This window comes from Mus pahari, chromosome 7, assembly GCF_900095145.1.
Source record: "Mus pahari chromosome 7, PAHARI_EIJ_v1.1, whole genome shotgun sequence".
In the NCBI taxonomy this organism is placed as follows: domain Eukaryota; kingdom Metazoa; phylum Chordata; class Mammalia; order Rodentia; family Muridae; genus Mus; species Mus pahari.
Genome location: NC_034596.1, coordinates 23572814 through 23597722, shown reverse-complemented (window position 1 = coordinate 23597722; position 24909 = coordinate 23572814). Strand labels below are relative to the sequence as shown.

General features: G+C 45.3%; 1 protein-coding gene across 4 annotated transcripts in view; it reads right to left on the bottom strand.

The window, feature by feature from the left end:
• Window positions 1–20226, bottom strand: part of Mboat2 (membrane bound O-acyltransferase domain containing 2) — a 133624-nt gene extending 113398 nt beyond the window's left edge. For 2 of the 4 annotated variants that reach the window (XM_021201759.2, XM_021201760.2), the window contains exon 1: window positions 19329–19525. In XM_021201759.2, coding sequence (XP_021057418.1) covers window positions 19329–19403 — 75 coding nt within the window. In that variant the 5' untranslated portion in view covers window positions 19404–19525. Of the gene's footprint in view, window positions 1–6174; window positions 6229–19328; window positions 19526–20131 lie in introns of those variants that run through there. The other 2 variants (XM_029540654.1, XM_029540655.1) reach the window with 2 other exon arrangements.
• Between the last annotated feature and the right edge of the window lie 4683 nt (window positions 20227–24909).

The following is a 24909-nucleotide window of genomic DNA, read 5'->3' as shown; positions in this document are numbered from 1 at the left end:
AAAGAAAAAAGAAAAAAAAAAACAAGTAATTTTTCAGGGAAGCCAGAATGTTAAGATGAGACCAAGCCGGGCATGGTGGCGCACACCTTTAATCCCAGCACTCGGGAGGCAGAGGCAGGCTGATTTCTGAGTTTGAGGCCAGCCTGGTCTACAAAGTGAGTTCCAGGACAGCCAGGGCTATACAGAGAAACCCTGTCTCGGGGGGTGGGGGAGGAGGGGTGGGGGGAGATGAGACCAAGCCTAACAACCAGGCTCAGTCGACTATCCCCATTTCCAAGAGGTGAGTTTAATGGGCAGTGTCACTCTCAGTCTAAGGCAGCGGTTTCAACACCTTTCTCAAACCTCTAGCTCCAAAAATATTTACATTACAATTCATAACAATAGCAAAACTACAGTTGATAAGCAGCAACAAAAATAACTTTATGATTGGAGGTCACCAGAACAAGAGGAACTGGATTAGACTTGTGGCATCAGGAAAGGTGAGAACCATGGTCCCCAGCTGATGGTGCCGTTTGGGACGTTTAGGAAGAGTGTGACAGATAATGTGACTGGAGGCAGACTGAGGGACTTTAAGGACTCCATCATTTCAGGTACCCCTCTGCTTCCTGCTCCCACAACTTTGCTTCCCCATCATGGACTCTAACCCTCGGCCAAAACGAACTCTCCCTTCTCTAAGTGGACTTGGTCATGGAGTTTTATCACAGCAACAGAGAAGTAACCGATATACCAAATAAATGTGATTAATTTACAGAAGGGTCAGAAACGATTATTTAAAAACTCATGTGGATGCTCATTCTGGAATCAGAAGATTGAAGCAACCTTGTTTTGGGGACCCAAGTAGGTAACATAAGGATGTATGCACAACGTCACCTGTCACCAAGCAAACACAGGAGAAACATGCGCAGAGCCACACAGACTACAGAACCGAGTGGAGGCCAGGGGTGACTGGGTTCACATATGGTTTCCTAGCAGAGCATGGGAAGGCAAAAAGCCAGTGTCTGTCCGTGCGGCCTGTGGATCAATGGAACCTCACAGACCCTTCACACAGGCAGAGTCCCCTTCCATCAGTACTTACTCCTTACAGGATGAAGCACCCAAATAGAGCTGTGATGTGTTTAATACAACAATAATTTCTCCTACTTTGCTATTACTTTTTAATTAAAAAGTGTACACTACTATTAAAATCTGTAAATTACCCATTACTCAGCTATACCCCGGCTTCTTGATTACTACCTTCTAATAAAAAGAAAACACAGTAAAACACGAATCAAAGGAAATATTCAGGGTGTGTGTGGTTTTTGTTTGGATAGGTTTTTTGATTCATCTGGATCTATTTTAACTGTCACTGTTAGAATCCTTTATACTTAATAATTGTTATCAATTGCTATCAATTATTCACCATGGAGCCAACACCAATTAGTCTAGTGTCTAGCTAGGATTCAAAAGGTAATGACCAGCCAGACTCCCTGCAATATAAAGAGTAATAAAGTGATATTACAGCCGAGGATACCACTCTGAGAATAGGGATCTATACGCACAGGAATCAGCATGAGAATCTCAGCTAGGAGTCCTTCAGCACCCAGTACATTCCAAACCCTTTGTCCAGAGAGCCTTCCTAAGCCCTCACTCCAAGCTCTGCTCGTCTGCAAGACTCCGCTGCTCCCTAGGCCCCAAGTTCCTCTTCAATCTTTCTTCCTTCCATGTCTTGCTTCTGGACCCCTGGTACTTCTGCCACCTCACTGCCCATGAGGAGTGGCTTCCTCTATGGGTTTTTCTTTGAACCCCACAACCTGCAGAAGGTGCTCATTTCAGGCTTCTGCGGAAGCTTGGTCCTTCTCTGAGGAACCCACAGATGTCCCATTTTACACGCCAGGTGGGTGGGGTAAAGCAATTCAGAGGGCCAAGGCTCACCCTGCAGCACAGTCTCTGTGCCTCATCCTGTCCAGTTTTGTTTTTTTTTTCTGGGTTTTATGAATGAGGCTACAGATGTGAACCATGTCTGCCTCTCTGATTTACTCTAAAACCATCAAGAGACAATATTCCCAGACCATACCCTCACCTTCACGCCCTACCACAAGAACCGTGGCTTCTACACCTCTGAGTGCCATTAAGTGACTTGCCGAAAGCTTCTGATTTATATAACACTGAACCCCAAGGTCTCCCAAAAAGAAAAATGAGATCCCAAAGTTGACAATTTACTAATTTAACACAGAAGTTAATGCCAAAACGAGACACTTGGCTGTTTGGTTATACGGTTAACTTTAAGAAATGAAACCTAAAAAAAGTCATCTCATCAGAGGTCATAATCAACGACTGCTCAGGCACCAGGCATGTCTATGAAAAAAATATGTAAATAAGACCAGAGGGAAGAGCAAAGAAACAGGAGATTCTATGTTGATGCAGGAGACTGAGAAGGAAGCTACATCATGGAAAAGAAGTGGTCACACAAGCATCTTAGAGAGGTAGCCACACAAGGAAACGACAGAGTATCATTTACACTAAATGTTTATTTTCAACCATGTGTGTGTGTGTGTGTGTGTGTGTGCGCACACACACGTGCGTGCGCTTGTGTGCACATGCGTATGCAGTGTGTGCACTTGCATGCTGGCCAGTAAGTATCTGTGTGTGTGTTTATGTATGCATGTGTGTTGTATATGTGTGCACATGTATATGTGTATGTGTGTGCATAGATGTGTGTGTATGTTGCACGTGTGTATATGTATACATATGTGTGTGTTAGCTCATGAGTCCCAAGGGTGTCTCTACCTCCCCAGTGCTTGAATTCCAAGTATGTGCTGCAGTGATTAGCTCTTCTTGCCTGAGTTCTGAGGCGCCAAACTCTGGTTGTCACACTTGCAAGGCAAGCACTAAGCTAGTTCCCCAGTCCTAGCCTCTCTCCTTTACAACGTAAGTCCCAAAGTGACAGGCCAGTTCTTTGTTTCCTCCTCATCCACAGTTCAGACATCAAAGAGGAGCAGAACTGTTCCCACTCATCAGCAACATGACATGGGGCCAGATGTCAGTGTCTGTGTATAGTTCATGGCTCCTAGTCATGGTGACTTGGGCCAAACAAGCAGACAGTGCAGACAGCAGGGCTGCTGCAGGTGGCTCTCAGCATCCCTGAAGACCACTATCCAGCCACAATGCACTAGGAGATCCCAGAGTGAACCTTATGAAGAAACGGTACCAGTAACTGAGGCATAGTGATGAAATTCTCAGGCCTGCTTACGGGTAACAGCATGCGTCGGGCTTTTGCTTGGATTTATGCTGATAGAGTGGTCAGTGATTTGGAGGCTTCATTCATTGGGTCCAATTTTTACAAAATTTAAAATATCATCATCATAAAGCTACACCTAATTCAGACATGTATTATGTATCTGCAGAGGCTGGCACAAGGCTCAGTGTAGGGGGAAAGTTCTCTGGTAAATAAACACGGACAGAAAAGAGAGGACGTAGCCTAAGGATCCCTCTCAGCCAAGGCCAAAGAGGAGCTGGCCACACGGCTTGATAAAGCAAGTCCCTAGTCCTCCCATCCAGGTCACCAAGTCCCAGGCACTGTGGGGGGTTGGCACCTTGGGCCACACAAGCTTGAGCAGTCCCGTTCTACAGAGCAGAACCTCGTCTACAAGGTGGAGGCATGGAGAGCCCAGAGCAGTGAAAACATCGAAACCAATAAACTATAACAACTGAAAAGTTCAATGTTAAATAAGTTTGAAAACACAACTAGTGATTTTTTTTTTTTTTTTGAGTTGCTTTAAATTCAAGAAACCTCTTCCTGAGAGAGTAACAGACGCAAGCAGTACAGGCCTAAGAAACCTCCTGCAAGCTCAGGACAGCAGAGATTACAAACCGAGGAATAAACAATGTGTAGCTCAACACCGGGGAATTGCACATACTTTGAAAGCACTGACTTTTCTCAATGTTAAATTAAAAATCAAGTTCACAAAAACAACATATTCCACACAAGCCTAATTTTGCTTAACTATACGTACTCCCTTAAAAAAAAAAAAAAAAAAAAAAAAAATATAGGTGCAGCAAAAACAAGGATCGAATGTTTCACAACCCGAACCTCAGAACTGTGATCCTCCAAGGAGAAAGCTACTTGAAAAAAAAAAAAAAAAAAAAAAAAAGTTAACAGGCTGGCAGATGGCTCAGAAGACTTCTTGCTACAGGCTAGAGGAGTTTGATAGCTGGAAGCCGTTCACAGTGGAACCCGGCTCTCCACCTCAGAAGGGGAGATAGACACAGAAGACTCATCCAGAAGCTCGGGGCCAGCTAGCCCTGAGTAAGCGGGCTAGGGGAAACAAGGACGTAGAAGGTGCTACCAAGTCCTGAGAGCGGCCCTCTGTGTTCTGTGGTGCATGTGCACAAGCGTGCACACACACAGTAACTTTAGTAAGTCTGGGAAACTGTCTGTGGATGGAGAATAATGCTTGATTTTGAAATTTCTTTACTTAACTACTTTTGTAGGTTATACAATAAAGAGACATGACCTTCTATATCAGGTAAAAAAAAAAAATACAATGTAAATTCAGTTCCCTACTTGAGCAGTAATATCAAAACAGACAAAATGGAAACGAACACGTGCCAATACTTACAGAGGGGTCAAAACATGAAATAGCTAACTTCATCTCACTTCTTCCCGAAGGAATGAAGTTTGGGTTTGCTCTGTCATTGAGCCCAAGTCCACGACTCTGTTTTGCCTCTGGCTACTACTTGCTTCCTAGTCACTCGGAGCATCCCTAAATCCACACCGATCAATGACCATCTACACACGGTTCAAGCTGCCACCATTTCTGATCAGAAAATAATAAACAATGCATTCCATGTATGTTTATTGTTAACATACAAATATTGGCTTCAAATACATGTAATCAGTATGCATGCAATTCAGCACGCAGATCACCTCCGTGTCTGATACATTCACCAGCTACGAGTTAACACACAAACCCACTTGTCACTACAAGAGTAAAATTCCCTGGTAGCTAACAAAGATGGAGCTATGAATGGAAAACAAATGACTATTGAGAGAGGACTCACATAAACAACCTCAGCAAGGACCTTAGATCCTTTAAGACACGTTTATTTTCCTGTAAAACGACTGTCCCTAATACTCCCATTTGTGAAGCCATTTCATGTGCTAGCATTAAATGAACTTCAAGAACCGCCTTTGATTGTTGGTTTCAGTTGTCATTAAAAAAAAACTTAATACTCATGAGTAACAAAAACCATGTAAGCAATGTGAAGAAAGGGGAGACATAAGGTAGGGGGGCGCCCTAACATCCACAGTTCTCACTAACCTGGAAGTCAACAGTCAGAGCTCCTCTGACACTCTATGAATCTTTACACTGTGTGGATCTGAGAAAGACAAACAAACGTTTGCAGGAATAATGAGAGGGTCTCTGCAATCATGGCTTTAACATCATCCTAACACCAGGTGAAGACTGGACTCCTGCAGGGTCGAGTTCCTCTTTTAACAGACTTAGACGGGCTTTTCCCATAGTCCACTCTTCTTACACCTCTTAGCTCACATGAGCTAGCTCAGATATGAGCCCACTAAGTCTGCAGGAAAGATGCTTGGGGCACATCTCCTCAGAATTAGTTTTGAGAATGTGCCCAGCGTTAAACCAACAACTTTGGCCTTTTTGGTACCTGTTAGTAAACAACAAGGCAAGCTGATGAATTCACTTCCAAGTGAGCATATAGTTCTCAAACACTAGGCTCTCAGATGTTGACCCTACCCCACCAGAGACATAAATGTCCGCTCGTGAGAAAGCCCGAGGCACTGACTGACACCTAGCCCACTAAAATGCAGTCATTCATAACAAGCTAGCTACAGGAGATGAGAGTCAGAGGTCCCCAGCTCTCTAGAAGGTAACTGGGACGATAGCTACTTGGGACACTTGTGAATTTATCCAGAAACTTTGTAAGCAACAACTACCTGGAAAATGGAAATGGATGCCTTCACAATGGGAACAAGTGTGGCATCCAGGGGCATTCAAGTGGCAGCCAGCCCACCACAGGCCAGAGGTTTCCTTCAGAAAGTGTTAGTTATGCAAATAGACAGTTTGCATAAAAGGCTGCCCAATGACAGCAGCAGTGACACCCACAGAGCACTTGCTATGTGATAGCTCTGTGCACACAGAGAAAGGGAGGCACAAACACCTTCCTCACCGTAAGCACAGGTTGGCTCCTGAACTTCACAGGTGCAATGGGGTTTGTTTTAGGGGTATGCGTTTTCTCCTGCACACTTCTCTGTGTACCTCATCCATGCCTGGTGCCTGCAGCGGGCAGAAGAGAGGGTCAGATGCCACACAGAACTGGAGTTGCAGACAGTTGTGAGTAGTCTGTGCATACTGGGAATCAAACTTAGGTCTTGAGTAAGTACTCTTAACCCGAGAGCCATCTCTCCAGCCCCAGTGTTTGGCTTTTAATTAGCCCTATTATCAGACCCTGCCTACTCTTTCTCTACTCTCTGAAACTGAAAAGCCTAGCACATGGCCAATATTTGCTGAAGGAGTGAGCCCGTGTTACTACACAAACACCGTTCCTCTCTGCAAGTTGGAATTTTGCTCAGAGAAGCCTGAAAAAAAAAAAAAATGTATCCTTCAGCCTGAGCAACACACTTATTTTCTATAAATGAACACACACACACACACACTCACCTTAGATGAGTCCAGGCTGGGGCAAGCCTTCCCAGTGTCTCCACTGTAACAGAGCTGCAGCTGGCTATAGCTCCTAGCCACCCTCAGCTCTATTTCCATGTGACAAAGGTCTTGCAAAGCAACATGAGCAGAAGTAAATGTCTGTGCCATGTAAGACAGCAGGGACCCCTATCTTTCTCATCCGATGAATGTCTGGGAACTTTGACAGCATCACCTATAAACTTAAGATACAACCATCCAACTCTGCCTCACTAAATCATAACCCCTGACGGTATAACCCACCCACCTACTTTATATTTGTTCTTCACTGACACACGAGAACTTTGAAAACAACTCCAAACAATGTATGGAGTACCATGTGACACCTCAATACACACATAGGTTGTACAGAGTTTCGGTTGGGCCACACTTACTTTACTGCCTCCACAAACAGCATTTCTTTATGGTGCAAACATCAAAGCTCTCCATTTGGTCTTCTAAAATACGCAGCCATCACCATTACCTAGAGTTACCTTCTGTGCATTAGCACACTGGATCCTCACATGCTGGGAGCCATTATACACTCAGAGTTGGACCTTCTGAGTGAGTTCACGCTGCACTTCTTTCTCTCCTGGCTTATTTCAATGACAATAACATCCTCTGGTTCCGCCCATGTTACTACAGTACATGGCATGGTTTCACTCTTTCTATGGCTAGCTAAACAGGATTCCCATGTGTGTATGCAGACAGGATTCCCATGTGTATACGCAGACAGGATTCCCCTGTGTATATGTAGCACATTCTCTTCCTCCACGTATTGGTTGACAGACACCTGGGGTGTTCCCATTTCTTGGCTATTGTGACTAATGCAGCAATAATCACAGGAATGCAGATGTTTCTTCAACACTCAGATTTCGTTTCCCCTACATTTACACACAGTTGTACAACTGCCGGATGATACTGTTGTCCCGTTTAAATTTTTCTTAGTACAAATGTTCAATATCATCAGGGAAATGCAAATCAAAGGCACGGGCTGACACCTCACTCCAGCAAGAAGAGCTCTACCATCCAAGACAGGAGACCCAAGTGTGGGTGTGGACATGGGGGAAGGGGATCCTAGCACACTGTGGGTGGAAATGTAAATTAACACAGCCATTATGGAAAACCACTGTTTTGACAAGGGCTGCAGGGGACTCTCATACAAACCCAGCTGCCAACAGGAGCCAGCCTCAGTGTGGCTGATAACACCTGTGACATGAAACAGGGGACTTTATATCAGCAGGTGGAGCAGATATCGTCCATTGCAGTTTATGGCACAACTGTTCTGTGAGGATCTACCCCCTCCTCCCCTCCCCCTGGCCTCTCCCTCTCTCTCTGGGTCACTGCTGTGGCAGCCTTTTCCAAACTCTAACACAGCTGTCTTCTGACTCTGATTCACATGCTGTAAATATCTGTCGGTCCTTCTCACCCACTAAGTACGCCCCTGCTCTCCATATCTTTCCAGGACTTACTATAGCTCCTGATTCATAGCACTGACCTATGGCACTCAATAAATAAGAAACTTATCCTCTGCCACCATCTTTACTAACAAATAGTAATTCTCACCATCTTAAGTAATAGCAAGCCCGTCAGGATACAATCACTAACATTCACACAGACAACACTTGCCAAATCTACCCAGTCCAGGATGGTGCCTCTGGTCAGAGGCAAGCCTACTTGACCTCACGGTTCAAGGTTGGTGACTTGTCACCGTCTATCTTTCCTGATACTAACAGCAAGGCACAGAACAGTTCCCCTTCCTTTTCCACGCCTGGTCCAGCTGGCCACACACTGCTTATACTATGAAGTTGAGGTGGTTATTTGCTTGCTGGTCAGGGCCACCCGTCTAACCGGGGCAAACTGACCTGGGCCGCCTTTCTCCTTCATTTTATAAGCTAACTCCCCTGCCAAGCATTTACCAAATCTGGAGTTATGGACAAAGTAAGAAATAGAACTCTAATATGCTCATCATTCTCTAGAGGTTCACGCTTTCGACAAATACAAAAAGGAGGAAAAGACTCCAAGAATGGTTTTCTGGCGCTGTGCCAGGCTGTTTTTTTCTTTGTTGAAAGGGTCTATAACATCTTTTAGCTCTGATATTCCAAGTAGGACTTTAAAACAAACGAACAAACAAACAAACAAAAAACCTGGACTCACATATCTCCTACCCAATGTCATACTCTTAAAAATAAGTGAATAAAAACAGTAATAATAAAACTCACACACAACTTTACAGTTTGAAGTGGTAAAACTCAGCATCTATGTCAAACACCTTTGTGGAACTTGTGATTTCTCCAGTATTGTATGTTTCTTGTATCTTATAAAGAAACTGAGTCTTCAGAAATGAACCCTCCCCCAATGAATATCAAAAATCTTAGCACACAGCTCAACAATACTCAACACCCTCTAATTTTGATGAATATATCACCATCTCTACTTGCTAAAGCCCAAGGCTGCGATGCCAAATTATTATGCAGCTTCAGAGTATTCTCTAAGAACAAAAGAAGACAGGACTAGCTGGCATTACCCAGGGACGGCAATGCCAGTCCCCAGGATTGTCATTTCTACTAAGGAGCCCTTGACTATCTCCAGAGGTACCAAGTGTCCCTCCCTTCGCCCGTCCTCCACTCACACACCAAAGATCTCTGTCACTTCTATTCTGGGGATGCTGCTAATACGAACAGCTGTGTCAGACTTAGTATTTTAAAAAGGCACACTAGCACTCAGCCGTGAAGCAGCATGGGGATTAAACTTAAATTCCAAAGCCTGAAAAGTTATCACGTGATAAAAACACTCTGGCCCCAAATCAATATACATTCAAGAAAAACTGGAAATACCAACGACAGCCTGTAAGACAACGAAGGCCTTTCCAAATAGTAATTGATTTCTCACTAGCTACACTTTTTTTTTTTAAATGCCTTATTCCATAAGATAATTTTGACAACAATTAGTAAGTATAAATACCTAGATCTACAAAATGAAGAAAAATAACAATAGCATAAAATGTCAGCCCTTCATTTTTAGTAGGGTACTAACTTTCAAGATGAAATCCAACATGTGACCATTTCAGCCAAATGCAATTTAACTGGAAACTTCCCAGGGTCAACTCAGGGTTCAACTTATGAAACAGTGAAGTATGAGGGCTCCCCTCACCCCAATACTGCTACAAGTCACGGAGGTGCTTCTGGCCCCACTTTAGCTTTAATCCACTTTGTCAAAGTAAGCCTCAGAATACAGTAGCACACTTCAGAGTGGACTCACAATATAAACTGTGCCAGAAACTCCTAATTCCAAGTAGCCATTTAGCTAAATCTGATCTAGACACATTATTGGGACTTAAAATAAGAAAATATAAAAACTATTATCCAAAATTTAAAAATCATACTTCCATCATACTTCCATTGGAAAAGCAAATTCCCAGCTTCCCTTTGAAAAGGCAGCTTTGGCACCAAGCCAGCATTCCTTTGAGGCAACCATTAGCAGAGGTGGGGAGGGGTGTCCTTTCCCAGCTGCACATGAAGCTTTCCAGACAGCAGGCCATCCGTGCCTCAAAGCAGATGCACCGGCAGCTCCACTCCTCACGTGCCCTCTGGGCACTTAAAGTGGGAGTAGATGGTGGGATGAGCCATTACATCTAACCCCTTGACCTGGTCATCTCACAGGGACACCAACCACCAACCATGACCCCAGAGTTTGCTCTATTTCTGATGTCAAGCAATCTTCTATCCCTGGTTAACATCTAGAACTTCGTCGTAGGTAATTAAGCTAGATGTGTTCTACTTAATCACTACTGAGCGATCACCAGCAGTAACTAATGTCAGGACAGGGAGAGTAGGTCTGGGTGTGTGTTAAATCTGGTGAGCAGCTGTCAATGGCTGAACAGAACTTTCCTCATGCCCCAAGGATACCAGTTAGTCTGTTCCTTTGGGATGATCTGAAAGCATCTTCCAATACCGCACCACCTGCTGGCCACGTTAGGCTTGCTCTGAACAGGATGGGATGGCAGAAACAAGAATTATAGAGGACCTGGACATTACCCCAAAGGAGTCCTTTTAGAGGGTCTTGCTTTATACAGGCAAGGGACACTACAAGTGGCGGTATTCTGATCCTTACAAAGACAACTGTGTGATCTGAAGACCTCTTTTGTCTCAATCCCTAGATTAACATGTTACTAACGCTTCTCTTCCCAAACAGTACGACCCCTTAGCTGAGAACGCCGACAGAAGTACAGTTATGCTCGGCTCCTTTTGTAATCACTGGTCTTCAAGGTTTTGCCTGCCTTCAGCCCCTACTTCCTACTGGAAGGAAATGCTAAAGTCAGTCAAAGGAGCTTGTGCCCACTAACAGAGATCTTCTGAGCTGTCCCTCAAGGATCCTGACCACTGAGACACTATCCAGGCCATACAGCAACTCTAAGAGACAGAGGGCAGCTTCCAGCCAGGAAAGTGGGGCTGCCCTTGGGGAGGACAGGGAAAGTGCTGTAGCTGATTACTAGGAATGCCCTGGACACCATCAGTAAGACCCCAGCCTGTGCCCTGGGACCCATGGGACTCCTCCTCTCCCTGCCTATCAACTCCTTGGGGCTGCGGTGTTATGAGTGCAGCAGTCACTACATGGGTGGCATCCCCCAAGCCTGGCATGCTGCCTGGCCCACGCTTGTCTGAAGGATGACTGAAAAGGTTCTGAAAAATCCAAAGGCTACACTGGAGTCATATACAAGCTCTGGCCTCCCTACCCCCCTGAAAGAGAGCCTGCAAAGTTAATAATATGCATGTGCCCATGCTCTGGAATTTATTGCTTATATCTATGATACCTACTCTTACTAGTTGTGACCTACTGTGTGACCCTATATTATAGACAATGAAACTGACGCAAGCATGGTAGCAAATGCCTTTAACCGCAACATTCAGACAGCACAGGCAGTCAGAGTTTGAGGCCAACCTGGTCTACATAGTGAGTTCCAGAACAGTCAAGGCTACACAGTGGGACTCAGTCTTAAGGCGGGGAGGGGTGAGCCAAGCCACTGTGGCACATGCCTTTAATTCCAGTACTCAGGAGGCAAAGGCAGGGTGGGTCATTGAGTTCAAGACCAGCCTTATCTAGAGAATGAGTTCAAGGACAGCCAAGGCTACACAAAGAAACCCTGTCTCAAAGAAAAAAAGAAGGAAAAGAAAGGGACACTGAAGCTTACAAAGATAAGCAGCTTGTCAAGTGCATAGTCAGACAGTGTAAGGCCTTCATCACTCTTGGTCCATACTCCCTCCACACAAGGAGGGCCCTGAGCAGGAGACAACGGGTCCTATCCTTAAGGAATACACAGTGTCATGAGGAATAAGCCAAGTTATACTATAGGTAGCACCAGAGCAGATAGGCTACAGAGGCCCTGAATAACAAGGGTGCTGAAGAGAAGACCCCTAGATCAGAAGGACCTCTCTAAAGTCCACTTCCTGGAGTCAGAAGGAAGCCACCTTTGATGAGAACCAGAGGAACGGGGCCAGGAACCTGGCAAGGCAGACCCAGACCTGGAGGACACAGAGTGGCAATGATAAGGATTCGTAACAGCTCCAGAGCTAAGAGACAGACAGAGAGACAGCTGTCTTTCTTCTCTGGGCACAGGCCTCATTACGGAGGGCCTACATGGAACATGAAAGATGGCTCTCCAAAAGGGGTCCATGTTACTAGTCCACCAGCAATGTTCACAGCCTGCTGACGAAGCATCACACATACTCTAAGTCCATACATATGATATACATACACCAACACAGATATATTACACACACACACATACAAGAGACCTAAAAGAAAAGCAGGGGTCACAAGGCACGCCCAGGAAGACACAGGCCTTAGATAAATACTAAAGAAAGGTTTGCCAGACACAAAAGGATGCAGGGAGTTTGGGGCAGGAAAAACAAAATGGTTTCTTAATTAAGCGAAGAAGTAAAAATTAAAATTAAAATGTCCTAAGGAGTCCACCGAAGTTTACAAAGCTGAACTAGCACCTGCATATCGGGTGAGGACTGAATTCACTCCCCACGTCCACACACACAGCTCTGGGTCCTGCTGGAGGGCACGTGGGTGCTGTCGGTGGCCCGAAAGCAGTCCTTCACAGGGAGTAGGCCTGACCTTGAGTCAGTGCTTTCCAGAGCACGCAGGGAAAAGGGATGGAAGATGTCCTCTCCCTAGGCCGCCAGGAAGACCAGGGGGCCCAAACCTCACATTCAGGAAGGACACCAGATCTAAACTTCCAGCACTTTCCACATATGAATCTGTGCATACAGTCATGAGATAACGTGGCAGGACTGACTGAGAGAAAATACACACTTTATTCAGTCAAAAATCTGTTCCATGTCAGGGTCACACAACCTAGAGTATACTATGAATCTCATTTTTCATATAGCTATGGTTATCAACCATTAAACTGCATTGTGTATTGGGAATTGTGCATTGCTTTTTTATAGACTTTTAAAAACACTCCTACTTTTGTTTTTCAGTTCTGGGGATCAAACCCACAACCTTCTGCATGGGCAAGAAGCAGAGCCTATAGCCCTCTACCATGAGGTTATACCCTAAGCTCTGCTTCTTGCTTTTTTAAAATTGAATTATGTTTCTCTGTGTGGACATGTGCACATGTATACAGGCACCTGTGGAGTCCAGAAGAGGATGCTACATACCCTGGAGCTAGAGTTACAAAGGCTCTGAGTCACCAGATATATGCGCAGGGAAGCTGACTCAAGCAACAGTGTGTGCTCTCAGCCGCTAAGTCACCTCTCCAGCCCCATAGGCCATATTTTTGTAGCGCTTTAGTAATAGAAAGTACCTGAAATATTTGACCCAGATCTCTTCCTCTGATGGGGATGGGGAATATTGGGGGTCGGGGGAGGGGGCTGTCAAAATACACATTCCTTGGCCCTCGTTTCTAGGACTGGATAGAGCCAGGGAACACCTACTTTTTTTATAACAGTCCCAAGTGATTTTGACACAAATGGGCTCAGCCACACCGTAGACCACACTGCAGAGGCAACATGGAAGCTGTGACAGGTTAAACAGGGAAGTGACAGGTGAGTGCTGCACTTCCCCGTGTTTGCCAGGGGATTTCTCTTTTGGTGTCAGAGACAGGGCCTAGGACAATAGGTCTAAAGAGTGAGTAGGCCCTAGGAAGATGAAGAGTCAAATACTCTAAGTGTAGGGGGAGGGGACTAAAAGAAGGGTGTGAAGCCACCTGGGCGGGGCTGCTCCTCCTCCTCTGTCCTTCAGTCAGGAGGAGCAGTTCAGCAGTAGTGCTGGGTGGTACCCACACATCCCTCCAGATCCACTTTCAGCTTTGTCCCACGTCCCCAGGGCTTCACCCACCCTCTGCAGCAGACCCCAGCAGAGACCCAAAGATGGGAGGGAAGGGAGAGGTGTCTCTGCCACCCCTCAGACTCACTCTAGGTTGAGTCCTTCAGCTAGAGGCCTCAACTCCGTGCCAAGCACCCCTGTTCCTCAACCACCCTCCTCCTGGGATGCTGCCTCTCCCTTCCTCTTGCCCCTGCACTCACAGTGGAACTGATCTGGAAACCATCTCCTCCTCTGCTGCTCTGCCCACACCCACCACATCTTTCTAAGCCTAAGTCTCTCTGGTTTTCCCGTTCAATCTGTCTCCTACCAGAACCCAATGGATACACGCAGCAGCGGGAAGAACGCATGTGTCAGAAGTCTGCCAGCTCTATAATGCTCCCCAGGTTCCAGTAAGGAATGGGTCACAGATAAGAGAAGCAAGAGGCATGAAAGTAGGTGCCCCGGGAAGGGACGGGAAGCAGTGGTGAGAGGGGTGTGCCACCACACGTTTCACCTGTTTTGAAAGACACACTACAAGATTTGATCCTGGCAGAATCCCGCCTGTTAAACTGGACTGCAGGTGAAGGCTGTGTGTGAGTCATTTTGAGTACTTCAAGTCAACCACACCCCGACCTAATAAACAGAGAGAGGCTAGGGTTGTGTGCACCTAGAGAGGCAGGGCCATCAGAAGGGACATTATCAAGTCACAAAGAACTCTGAAGCAATAAGGAGGCAGCAAAACACTTTTTACTCCAATTTAATCCTGCTTCAATCAGTGTGGGGGGGGGAAAAAAAACCTTGACAAGAGCTTCCTAGTTCCCTTCCCTAAGAAAGTTCTGAAGACAAAGAACACAATTCTGAAAATAAAAATACAAAATGTAAGTCTTTCATAATCAAGGAGAAGCTGTGCCATCAAATATCTATGGGAGCCAGGCTGTTATACCAATTCTGTGTTTCATGATAATCTATGAGTGCATAGTGCTTAATAACTGACTTTACAGTGGAGGAAATTTGGACTTAAACCACTTTGATCAGGAGGCAGTGGCAGGGGGATCTTTGTGAGTTTGAGGTCTGCCTGGTCTACAGAGTGAGTTCCAGGACAGCCAGGGCTACACAGAGAGGGAGTGCATATGAAAGAATAAGCATGTGTGGTAACTGCCCAAGAGCAAGCAATGGGCAGAGCAAGGCCCCCACCCTACTCAGGGAACTCCAGGCCACTCTCACAGACTGGGACTTCCTGTTAATGAAGAGCACCAGGCCAGCAGGATCTGGCAGGATCCGGAAACACTACAAGAACCTTCTCCTTAACTTTAGGTTAAACTTTAGGCAGCTTCAGTTCTTCACTACTGAAGCTGCCTCAAATTCTTAGTCCACTTTTCTCTTTCTTCCCCTAACTTTTGATTTATATCCCTCCAAGTTTGGGGCTTTTTTTTTTTTTTAAATCAGCTCCTAAACACAATGTCATGGTATTTTACACACACTGTAAACAGGAAGTAGCATGTCTATAACGTGACATGATCTTGTGATGGAGACAGACCCTTACAAGTATAAAATCAGTCAGCTCACCTGTAGCTAGATGAGTTCTATGTGCAGCTCAGAGCTAAGCCTAGAACATGCAAACCTGGCTCTCCTTCCTTGTGTTTACCTAGAAGACCTTCCTTTCAATTCCTCATCTATGAAAGCAGTCATCCGAGTTCAGACCTGTCTCTGTGAGGTGAAAGGACACTTAAAAGTCAATAAATCAAATGACCAAAAAGGAGCAAAGATTCCTTAAGCCTTCCCATTTCTCTCTCTGTTATACACGAGTGTGTGCACACATGCATATACACACATACGTACATAAACACACACAGTATATAAGCACATACATACAAACACAGACATGCATACACATATACATTCATACACATATAATATACATTCATACACACACACACACACACTCACACACACACACACATACACACACACACAGACACAGAGGTTGGGTTCCCTATCCCAACCCACGATCACCAGCACACCAGTATTTGGAACTCTGGACAGTTCTTACTTCTTCTCACCTTCACTGCCAAAAGGTTCGGCTCTAAAACAAAGACACATCCAAAGCATTTCTCCCACACTAAAACTACAAAATAAACTGACAGTCTATGCAAAGACTTAAAAGCATGGCCATGGGCACATATGTATATGAATTAAATAATTCAGGTTTGATATCTGACTTCCAGAGGTGTAAGGATCCTATTGAGTGATGTAGGATACATGGAAACAACTCCCAAACTCTCGAGTGTTGGGCATTATAGATACTACTGGACTCTGCAGGCTTGGTAACCTCTAACCTTTCTTCCCACACATCTCTTTCTCCTCCCTTCAAACCTTTCAAAACACCACGAGTCCCCACCTCTTGTCTTCTCCCTGTCCCAAGAGTTTGGCACATAATCTATAAAACAATGACTCCTATGTCAAGGGGTTGTTCCAGGGCTCATCTCTAACCAGCGTTCTGCTGGTTAACTATACTGGCTATTTACCCAGTTTCACAGCAGTAATTACAGCATCATGGGAAGTAAGAGGGAGAAGGGGAGGGGGTCACAACTAGAAAGTAATCTCATGATAACTCAGAGCAAGGACAAGCAAATGTAATAGATGGTATAAGATGTTGAAAAAAATATATAGGTTGATCATCCATGACATTATTCTTAGTTTCATTTTGGTACTTGCTCTGGAGTCTAAAACCCCACATCAGCAACTTATAAGGAACAGAAGCCCCGTGATATGAAGACACCTGATCTCTCCTGGGACTCATACAATTGCTCTTTGGCACAACTGGTCCTCAAGATGGTTCCTCTCTCAAACCGCACCTCCACACATTTCTCTCTTCAGACCTTCAGAATTATACTGGGAAGGAAGTCACTTGGAAAACAGGACCTAAAGGGCAAAACGCCGGGGCCAGGTACTTCCTATCTTAAAAGATCTCATAATCTCCAGATACCACGATTTCATGCTTTAATTTCACTTAACTACTGAGCACCACTTCAGCTACTTCAAGGTCACTCTGTAATTCTTAGTACAGATAAGGATTCTCCAGCCTAAGGCAAGATCTTCTGTTCCTTTGCTTTGCCTGACAACACATGCCTTCCTCCTGTTACTTCAGCAGCAAGGGCACTAGGTCCTCAGTGTGCCAAGTCAATACAATAGTAAAAAGTTCACATTTTATTACTTCCTAGAACAACTGCTTTTATAATTTCCTAATTTTTCTAAACAGTGTAAATTGGCACACAGCAAATGAATACATAGCAAGTTTTAATTTTTCACTTGCTGGCTTGTCTTTTCTCTTTCCTATGGAATTACATTATTTGACTACAGCTGAGTCTTAGGCTTTCTTTCAATGTGGATTCAACTGTTCACATGTTATAAAATGTTTCTGATTGGCTTAATTCTAAAATGTCTGTCCAATTTTACAGTGTTAATTACTCCAAGAGCATCATCATGAAGACTCTTTGGTATTTCACAGAAATAATTATTGCTGTGAAAAGTACAGATTGTGTGGGTTAACCCAATATTCCTAAGACTTGCTTATCACAGAGCTAACAACTGTATTACACAAATGGCCATATAGACTCAGGCTCTACAGTCTTCAAGCATAGATCAGAAGATGAAGGTTATCTAAGACACAGAGACAAGACCTCTAACTAATAAAGTCAGTCTTAACTCAGATCACCTTCCCTTGATTGCTTGCTCACTTCAGTTCCACAAAGAATTTTCTCTGGACTGCTGAAATGTTTAAAGGAGCTTATTGATATTAGATTACTTTTTAAGGTTATGATCCTTTAAATAAGTTTTAAAGTATTAGCATAATAGGGCTATGGCAGAGAGAACACACAATCATCTGTCTCACCAAAAGAATAAAAAGGTATAAAAGCGCGTGCACACGCACACGCACCCATTTCTCATTAGCAAGAAAATCCTGCCCTGCATGCACTGGTAGGCTGGGAACAACCTACTGAAGTCAGAAGTGCAACACACACCTAGAGGTCATGTGCCACAATTCCATTTAGGAAATGGTGAGACTCCTCCGCAGAACTGAGAGTAGCCAAAGCCTTTGATTATCATCAACCTAATAAACAAAGACTAATTCTGTGAATTAGAGGAATCACTCCACTTGGGGCACTCTAATAATCTATTAGCACGACACACACCACAACCGCTGTTTAAGCTGTGTGGAGAACAGGTATTCCATCATTAATCGAAAAGTTATGAGTGAAATGAAGGAAAGAAGTCAGACCTGAACACTGAGCACTGTTCGAGGTAACTCAGTATATTTTATTTTAAACAGTGAAGCACAAAGCGTGGAGCACATTGTTAAGCTCAGGTGTCACCTCCAGCTGAAGTCCAGAGAGGAATCCTGTGTTCTAACTGAAAACCTTAAGCTATCACTAGCAGCTAGTCAAGCTGAGCCCGTAGCCCTTGGAAAGTGCAAACACCTCCAGATCAGAAATAATGTTAAGCAGAATTTCCAAAGTCAATTACCTTCAGTCCTGGATCTAGACCAACTATCTAACCGTACCCCACCAACAACTTTCCCAGACCTCTCAGGACATACTTCCAAAGTTCATTTCCTCAATAAAAATGGCGCTGTTTCTCCATCCCAATGCTGTTTATTTCAGTAATCCTGAGGCCCTTTAAACAATCAAATTCGACTGGCCTCATTTAAATGCCAGCCTTCCCTAGTGTCAAATGCTTCTCTGAGGGTAGGGTGAGGGGGCAGGATGGCTGCTCCTATCCACAGCTGCAACTTTTTCACCAGAAACCCTGGCATCGTGAAGTCACGTTGACTTCTCTTCATAACCTGTCTTCCCCCAAACTGTTGCCTCTCCGTCTATTGAGCCACACTTCAATGCAAACTGTCCCCAAGTGCAGAAGAGCTTAAGCCTCATCCATCCACGCCGTGTCCTGGGCACTCGGCACCCAAACCATTCTCATTCTCCCTATAACCCGCAACAGTCCCAGGTCCACCGGACCGGGGACTCCCGGGTCCGACGCCCGGTGGCCCGGCAGCGACAGCATGCACACGCGCACGTCTGTCTAGCCCTCCCCGGCGGGCTGTCGCCGAGCCTCCGCCCGCGCCCACCCCCGCCCGGGCGGCGATGGGAGGCTGGGTGGGCACAGAGGCACCAGCCGGAGCGACAGCCGAGGAGACAAGGCCAGCCGCGCGCCCCCGCCCCGCCGGGCGCCGGGCACAGCGGTCCCGGCCCCAGCCCCCACCCTGCTCCCGCCCGGGTGGCACCGCGGCCGGCAGAGGCGGCCAGGGCACGACGCCCCGGACGCCGGTACCTGATCGATGGGCAGCTGCACGGCGTTGCTGAGGGGCTGCAGCAGGGTGGAGCCCGTGGTGCTGGTGGTGGCCATGGCCCGGCCTCGGCGCTGCGCCCGCCTGCTCCGGCCAGTCGCCGCTTGCTCGCTCGCTCGCTCTGAGCCGAGCTACGCCGAGGATGGGGATGCAGCGGCGCGCCCGCCCCTCGGCCGCCCGCGGTCGGAGCAGCCGCGCGGGGAGGGGCAGTGGGCGGAGTTAGCGACCCCGCCCACTGCCGGGCGCCCCGCCCACCCAGCCGCGCGGCCCCCTCACGCCGCCGGGCGGCCCGATTTCCAGCAGCTTCCAGCGCCCCCTCCCCACCTCGCGCACTCGTGCGCCAGACAGCTCCGCGGTCCAATAGCGTCGCCGCGCCCCGACTCCCGCAGCCAATCAGAGGACGCTGGCCTCGCCGCGCCCCTCCTCCGAGCTGAGGACCCCGGCGAGGGGCTGAGGCTCGACCGTGGTTGTCGCCCGAGGGCGACCGAGAGTCAAGCTCGCTGGTGGGGGCGTGTGAGGGCGGCTTTGCCTCCGCCTCTGCTCACTTCCTTTCTCAGGAATGGTGGGCGCCGTCCCCACCCCTCACTGGCAGTGACGGTGGACAACAAAGGGGCTCGGGGTGGCGGCCAGACAAAGAGGGGGACTTGGAGTGTTGCAGCGCCGAGGGAAGTTGGGAACAAAGGTAGGGGGCTGGGAGCTTCAGGGAGACGCACTACAAGAACCCCAAAGCAGAAAGTGCCTTTGTCTCCTGGGCTGCCCAAACTTGCGGAAACCCGGGTGGTCCTACCTCACCCGCCGCCCACCTGGGCCTGATCGGCCGCGCTGGGACGATGCCCTCACCGCGCATCCAGCTGAGAGGGAAACAGGTCGGACCTGGGCAGCGCCCGAGGGAAAGGCTGGGTAGCCCGCGGCCAGCATTTAAAGGCCCCGCCTCCTCAAAGGAAAGGCTGCTTGCTGGTAAGCATCCCTTCTTGCCCTGCGAGCCTCTCTGCCAGATGTGAAATCGGCTGTGTCCACACTTCCATTCCAGGAGGGCAGTTAGTGTGTCAGCCCTACAAAGGTGATCTCTTACCCTTTAAACTAGCCATGGGAACACCTGGAAAATGGCAGCATCGTCCTCTCAAAATCCAAGGATTTGGAAACTAATATTTAAAGTGGGGCGGGGGTTTAAATGTGCTGCTAACACACTGCTTTTAAAGGAAGACTTATGTGAGGCCCCGCAACAACCGTGTGAGGCGGGTATTGTGACCACCCTCAATCTAGCAAGGAAATTGAATTTCAGAAAAATTACATAACTTAACCAAGAGCTAAATATCCGTGTGTGTGTGTGGGGGGGGGGTGATCCAACTAATTTAGCCCCAGTTTTGACCTCTTAAAGACAAGGCCCTCTTCATTCTCAGGTTTAACACCCACTCCAGAATAGCCATCAACTACTAGGTACACCACTTCCTCAAGGACCACTCTAGAGTCTTCAGTAGTAAGAGCACAAGTAGTGCTTCAGGAAACCCGGCTGTGGACTCAGCTGTCTCCAAAAAAAGATTGAATTTAGTTGGGATAGTCCCTTCCTGCCTAATATTCTCTGGGTGAACACCTGAGTCCTAGTAAGGTAGTCTTTTAGTACACAGTAGATAGGGGATGGGAAAAACATTTCATGAGGTCCTTCTCTCTTAATAGTTCTTCATTAGTTCCAACTAGCTGGGACCAATTAGAAATCAAACCTGTCCAATAATCTACTTCCTAAAATAGCGCCAAGTCTGGACCTCTCTATTAATATAACCTTGGAGCTCGAGGACCTCTTTGTCTCTGTCTCACACACACACACACACACACACTTTAGGGACGTGTAGAGGAAGTGTACAGGTGGCTGAACATACAAACTGAAGGGAAAAATTAAGATACCATTTTAAAACCTTAAAAAGTGGGTGTTGGAAACATATTGCAACCTAAAGTAGGCAGCATAAGATACAATCCTAGAACAAATACTGTCTACCAAAGGAATTCTGTGAGGCTGAATTATTTTTTTAGAAAAAGACAGAACATAGTTTCTATTGAGGGTGACTTCTTTAATAGAGACCGGACTCTGGTTTTAACCTGTCATCCCCTGGCCCTAGATGAGTTCTTATTGCTTGGAGGGACAATCAGGTCACTTTAGGGTGATGTCATGGGATGAACCGTCTGCTAGGCTGTGTTCCTGGGGTCAGTGATGCCTATGAAAGATTAGGACTAGGGCTGCAGACCGTGGGACACGTTTTAGGAGGTCTAGGACAAGACGTTGTAAAAGTTGACAGTTTATTGTGCCTTCAGCCTTGAGTGGAAATGAAGTAATTGTTGCCCGTTTTTAGATATTCTCTGAATGGTTAGCATCCTTTCCTGTAGTGTTAAGCAGGTTTCTGACCCCAAGTAAAGGAGGCAGATAAAGAAATGAAGGCAGGAGCTGGCCGTGGTGGCGCACGCCTTTAATCCCAGCACTCGGGAGGCAGGGGCAGGTGGATTTCTGAGTTCTAGGCCAGCCTGGTCTACAGAGTGAGTTCCAGGACAGCCAGGACTTTTCCTCCTGCTTTTGGTTTCCTTGTGTGGGCCCATGTGAGGGATAAGTACTTTTGTTTTGTTTGGTTTTTTCATTTTTTTCAAGACAGGGTTTCTCTGTGTAACCCTGGCTGTCCTAGAACTCACTCTGTAGACCAGGCTGGCCTCGAACTCAGAAATCCGCCTGCCTCTGCCTCCTGAGCACTGGGACTAAAGGCGTGTGCCACCACACCTGGCTTGGGATAAGTACTTTTTAGCAGAAACTGTCTTTTAGGTGCCTGTTACCACTTTATGAAATTATTTATTTTAACATCTAGAATGGGAAAGATTTGAGCCATCTGAGAAATTTTATGTCAGAGTATAGGTCAAATATCTTGGCCTATAATAACAGCTTAGATTTTAGAGTCAGGAGATCTAGTTTTTGGCTGGGTTTTTGTTTGTTTGTTTTTCTTTGTTTTTGGTTTGGTTTGGTTTGGTTTGGTTTTGGTTGGTTGGTTGGTTTTTGTTTTGTTTTCTGTCTCCACTACTTACTAGCCAATTTTGGAACCTTTTTAACCTCAGTTTCCTTATATAAGAAAAGAAGTAATAATACTAACTGTGTACAAAAAGCTTACAACCGTGTTACATTGTAACATTTGGAAACAACCACATTAGTCAGAATTCTCCAGAAAACTAGCCCAAACAGGATCTACAGAAAGATACAGAAGAAAGTATGTTATAAGGAACTGGCTTGAGATGATAAAGACTTAGAAGCCTTTTGCAAAGCAGTCAGGAGCACATGTAGTATATAGTTCCAGTCCAAACCTAAAGGCCTAAGGACCAGAAGAGCTGTTACTCCTTCAGAATCTGAAAGACAGCTGCACCAGTGTTGACATAATTGTTGATATGGATGCCCCAACTTAAACAGATTTTTCTTCCTCTACCTTTGAGGGGTTTTTTTTGTTTTGTTTTGTTTTGTTTTGTTTTCAGTTCAATCATGATGCCACCCACACTGAAGAAGGCAATTTTCCTTACACAGTCTACCAATTCAAAAGCTAATCTTTTCTATGAACATCCTTATAGACACATTCAGAAATACTGTTTGACTCTCTCCATCCTTCATCAACCCAGTCAGGTTGATGTATTAAATTAACCATTCAAGAAATTTAATGTCATTCTAAAAATGAAAAATGTTTCTCTCCTATGAAAATATTGCATCTGGATTTAACCGAGTTTCACTATATACATGTATTAAGACATCATGTGGTATACTATACTATAAATATAGACATTTTGTCAACTACACCTTAAATTTTAAAATACTCCATCTTTATGTCTTTGATAAGGAAGCAGATTGTTGAGTTAACATTTTGAGTTAAGAACCAGTGATGAGAATATAAATTGGATAGAGGCCTCCCCACTAGTATCTGCTAATTTGACTAGGAGCCTTTAAATGAGAAAGAACTGAATGCATTCTATGTAATTCTTCATTGTCCTACCTCAGCTAACCAACCTATGACAGCAATCCCTGTGTCCCTAACTCTTAAAATCATTTACTGAATGCTTACTGTGTTCAAGGAACTGTGTGGATGTTGTAAAAAAATAAATGGTACTTATAATCAAAAAACAAAATCATCATGTGTATGAGACAGTAGAGTAATACAAAGTACCAGGTTAGGTCAGTTTTTAATGTAAAAAAACACAACAACAAAATAAAACAAAACAGCACAATGCCCCTTCTAGAAAACACAGAAGCTTAGTTGGCAGTCAAAAAGCTGTGAATTTTAGAACTTCATTTAACTTTTTTTTCTGCCCTAAGCTTCCCATTGTTAAGGGTAAATAATGCTGACTGTCCTACTTTACAATAGTAAAGAGTGATTGTGAGCTTGGAATTAATAATAGACTGGAGTTTTAAAGATATTAGTATTATTTTAATTCTAAAAATAACTTCAAGTGGTAAAGAAGTCTTAAAATAGAAATCACATCTTTAACTAGGGTTACTAACTTTAGCCAAAGCCGAAGTACCAAGCAGCATTTTGGGTGACAAGTGACAGGGTAGCAGTGTTCTCCTCTGGCTCCCTTGCCCTTGCCTCTGAAAATGGAAATGGCTATGATAATTAAAGATTGCTACAATAAAATGTTCCCTTCTCAACTTATTTTTAACTTTGAATAAACCATTCAAAAGAAATGAATAATCTGCCAGGCTGCTTTTGTTGTATAAAAATGGTATGTGTCATGAAAGTAGAGCTCTTGGGCAATTATTTTGCCTATTTTATACTCTATATCCTGGAATCATTTCGAGATGAAGGCCATTGAACTAAGTACATAATAAGGTTGGCTAACTGGCTGGCACCCTTTAGCACTCACAGTAAGCTTAACCTGGGAACGTTAACCTCTAAGACCTAATATCCTGCAATTATGAAATAACAAGGGAAGACTGAACAAGAGGTGTCCTGTGCAGCAAAGGTCCTGGTTCTCCAGACTCTGCCGCTTTAGAGGCCGCCAACAGTCTCACTGCTTCCATATTGAACAAACTAGATGATCTCCGTGCTCCCCTCCTCCTGTATAACTGAATTGAGTCCCAAGAATTTTGAGGGCTCGCACTCTCTCTGTCTCTCTCTGTCTCTGTCTCTGTGTGTGTCTCTCTCTGTCTCCCTCCCTCCCTCCCTCCCTCTGGATCTAATATTTAATCTAGGTTTATTTGGCTGAAAGATACAACAAAACCATTTTTCTCAAGGAAGTGGCAGAAGTTTTCAGTTGTTCCATGGGTTTTAGAGCTACTTCTGAGTCTCTGTTTCTCTAGTCAGTCTTCTCTGAAATGTGTATTCTTCAGTGACCTATACAAATACCTATTTGAGATCTGTGTATCTTAGGGAAATCATGTTTTCCTTTTATTTGTTTTATGTTTTCTTTTTATTTTATGTGTATGGGAGGCTTGTCTGTTCATCAGTTGTGTGCCTGAAGATTCCAGAAGAGGACAGTGGATCCCTCTGAACTGAAATTACAGTTGTAAGCCACCATATGAGTGCTAGGAGTTGAACCCAGATCCTGGAAGAGTTG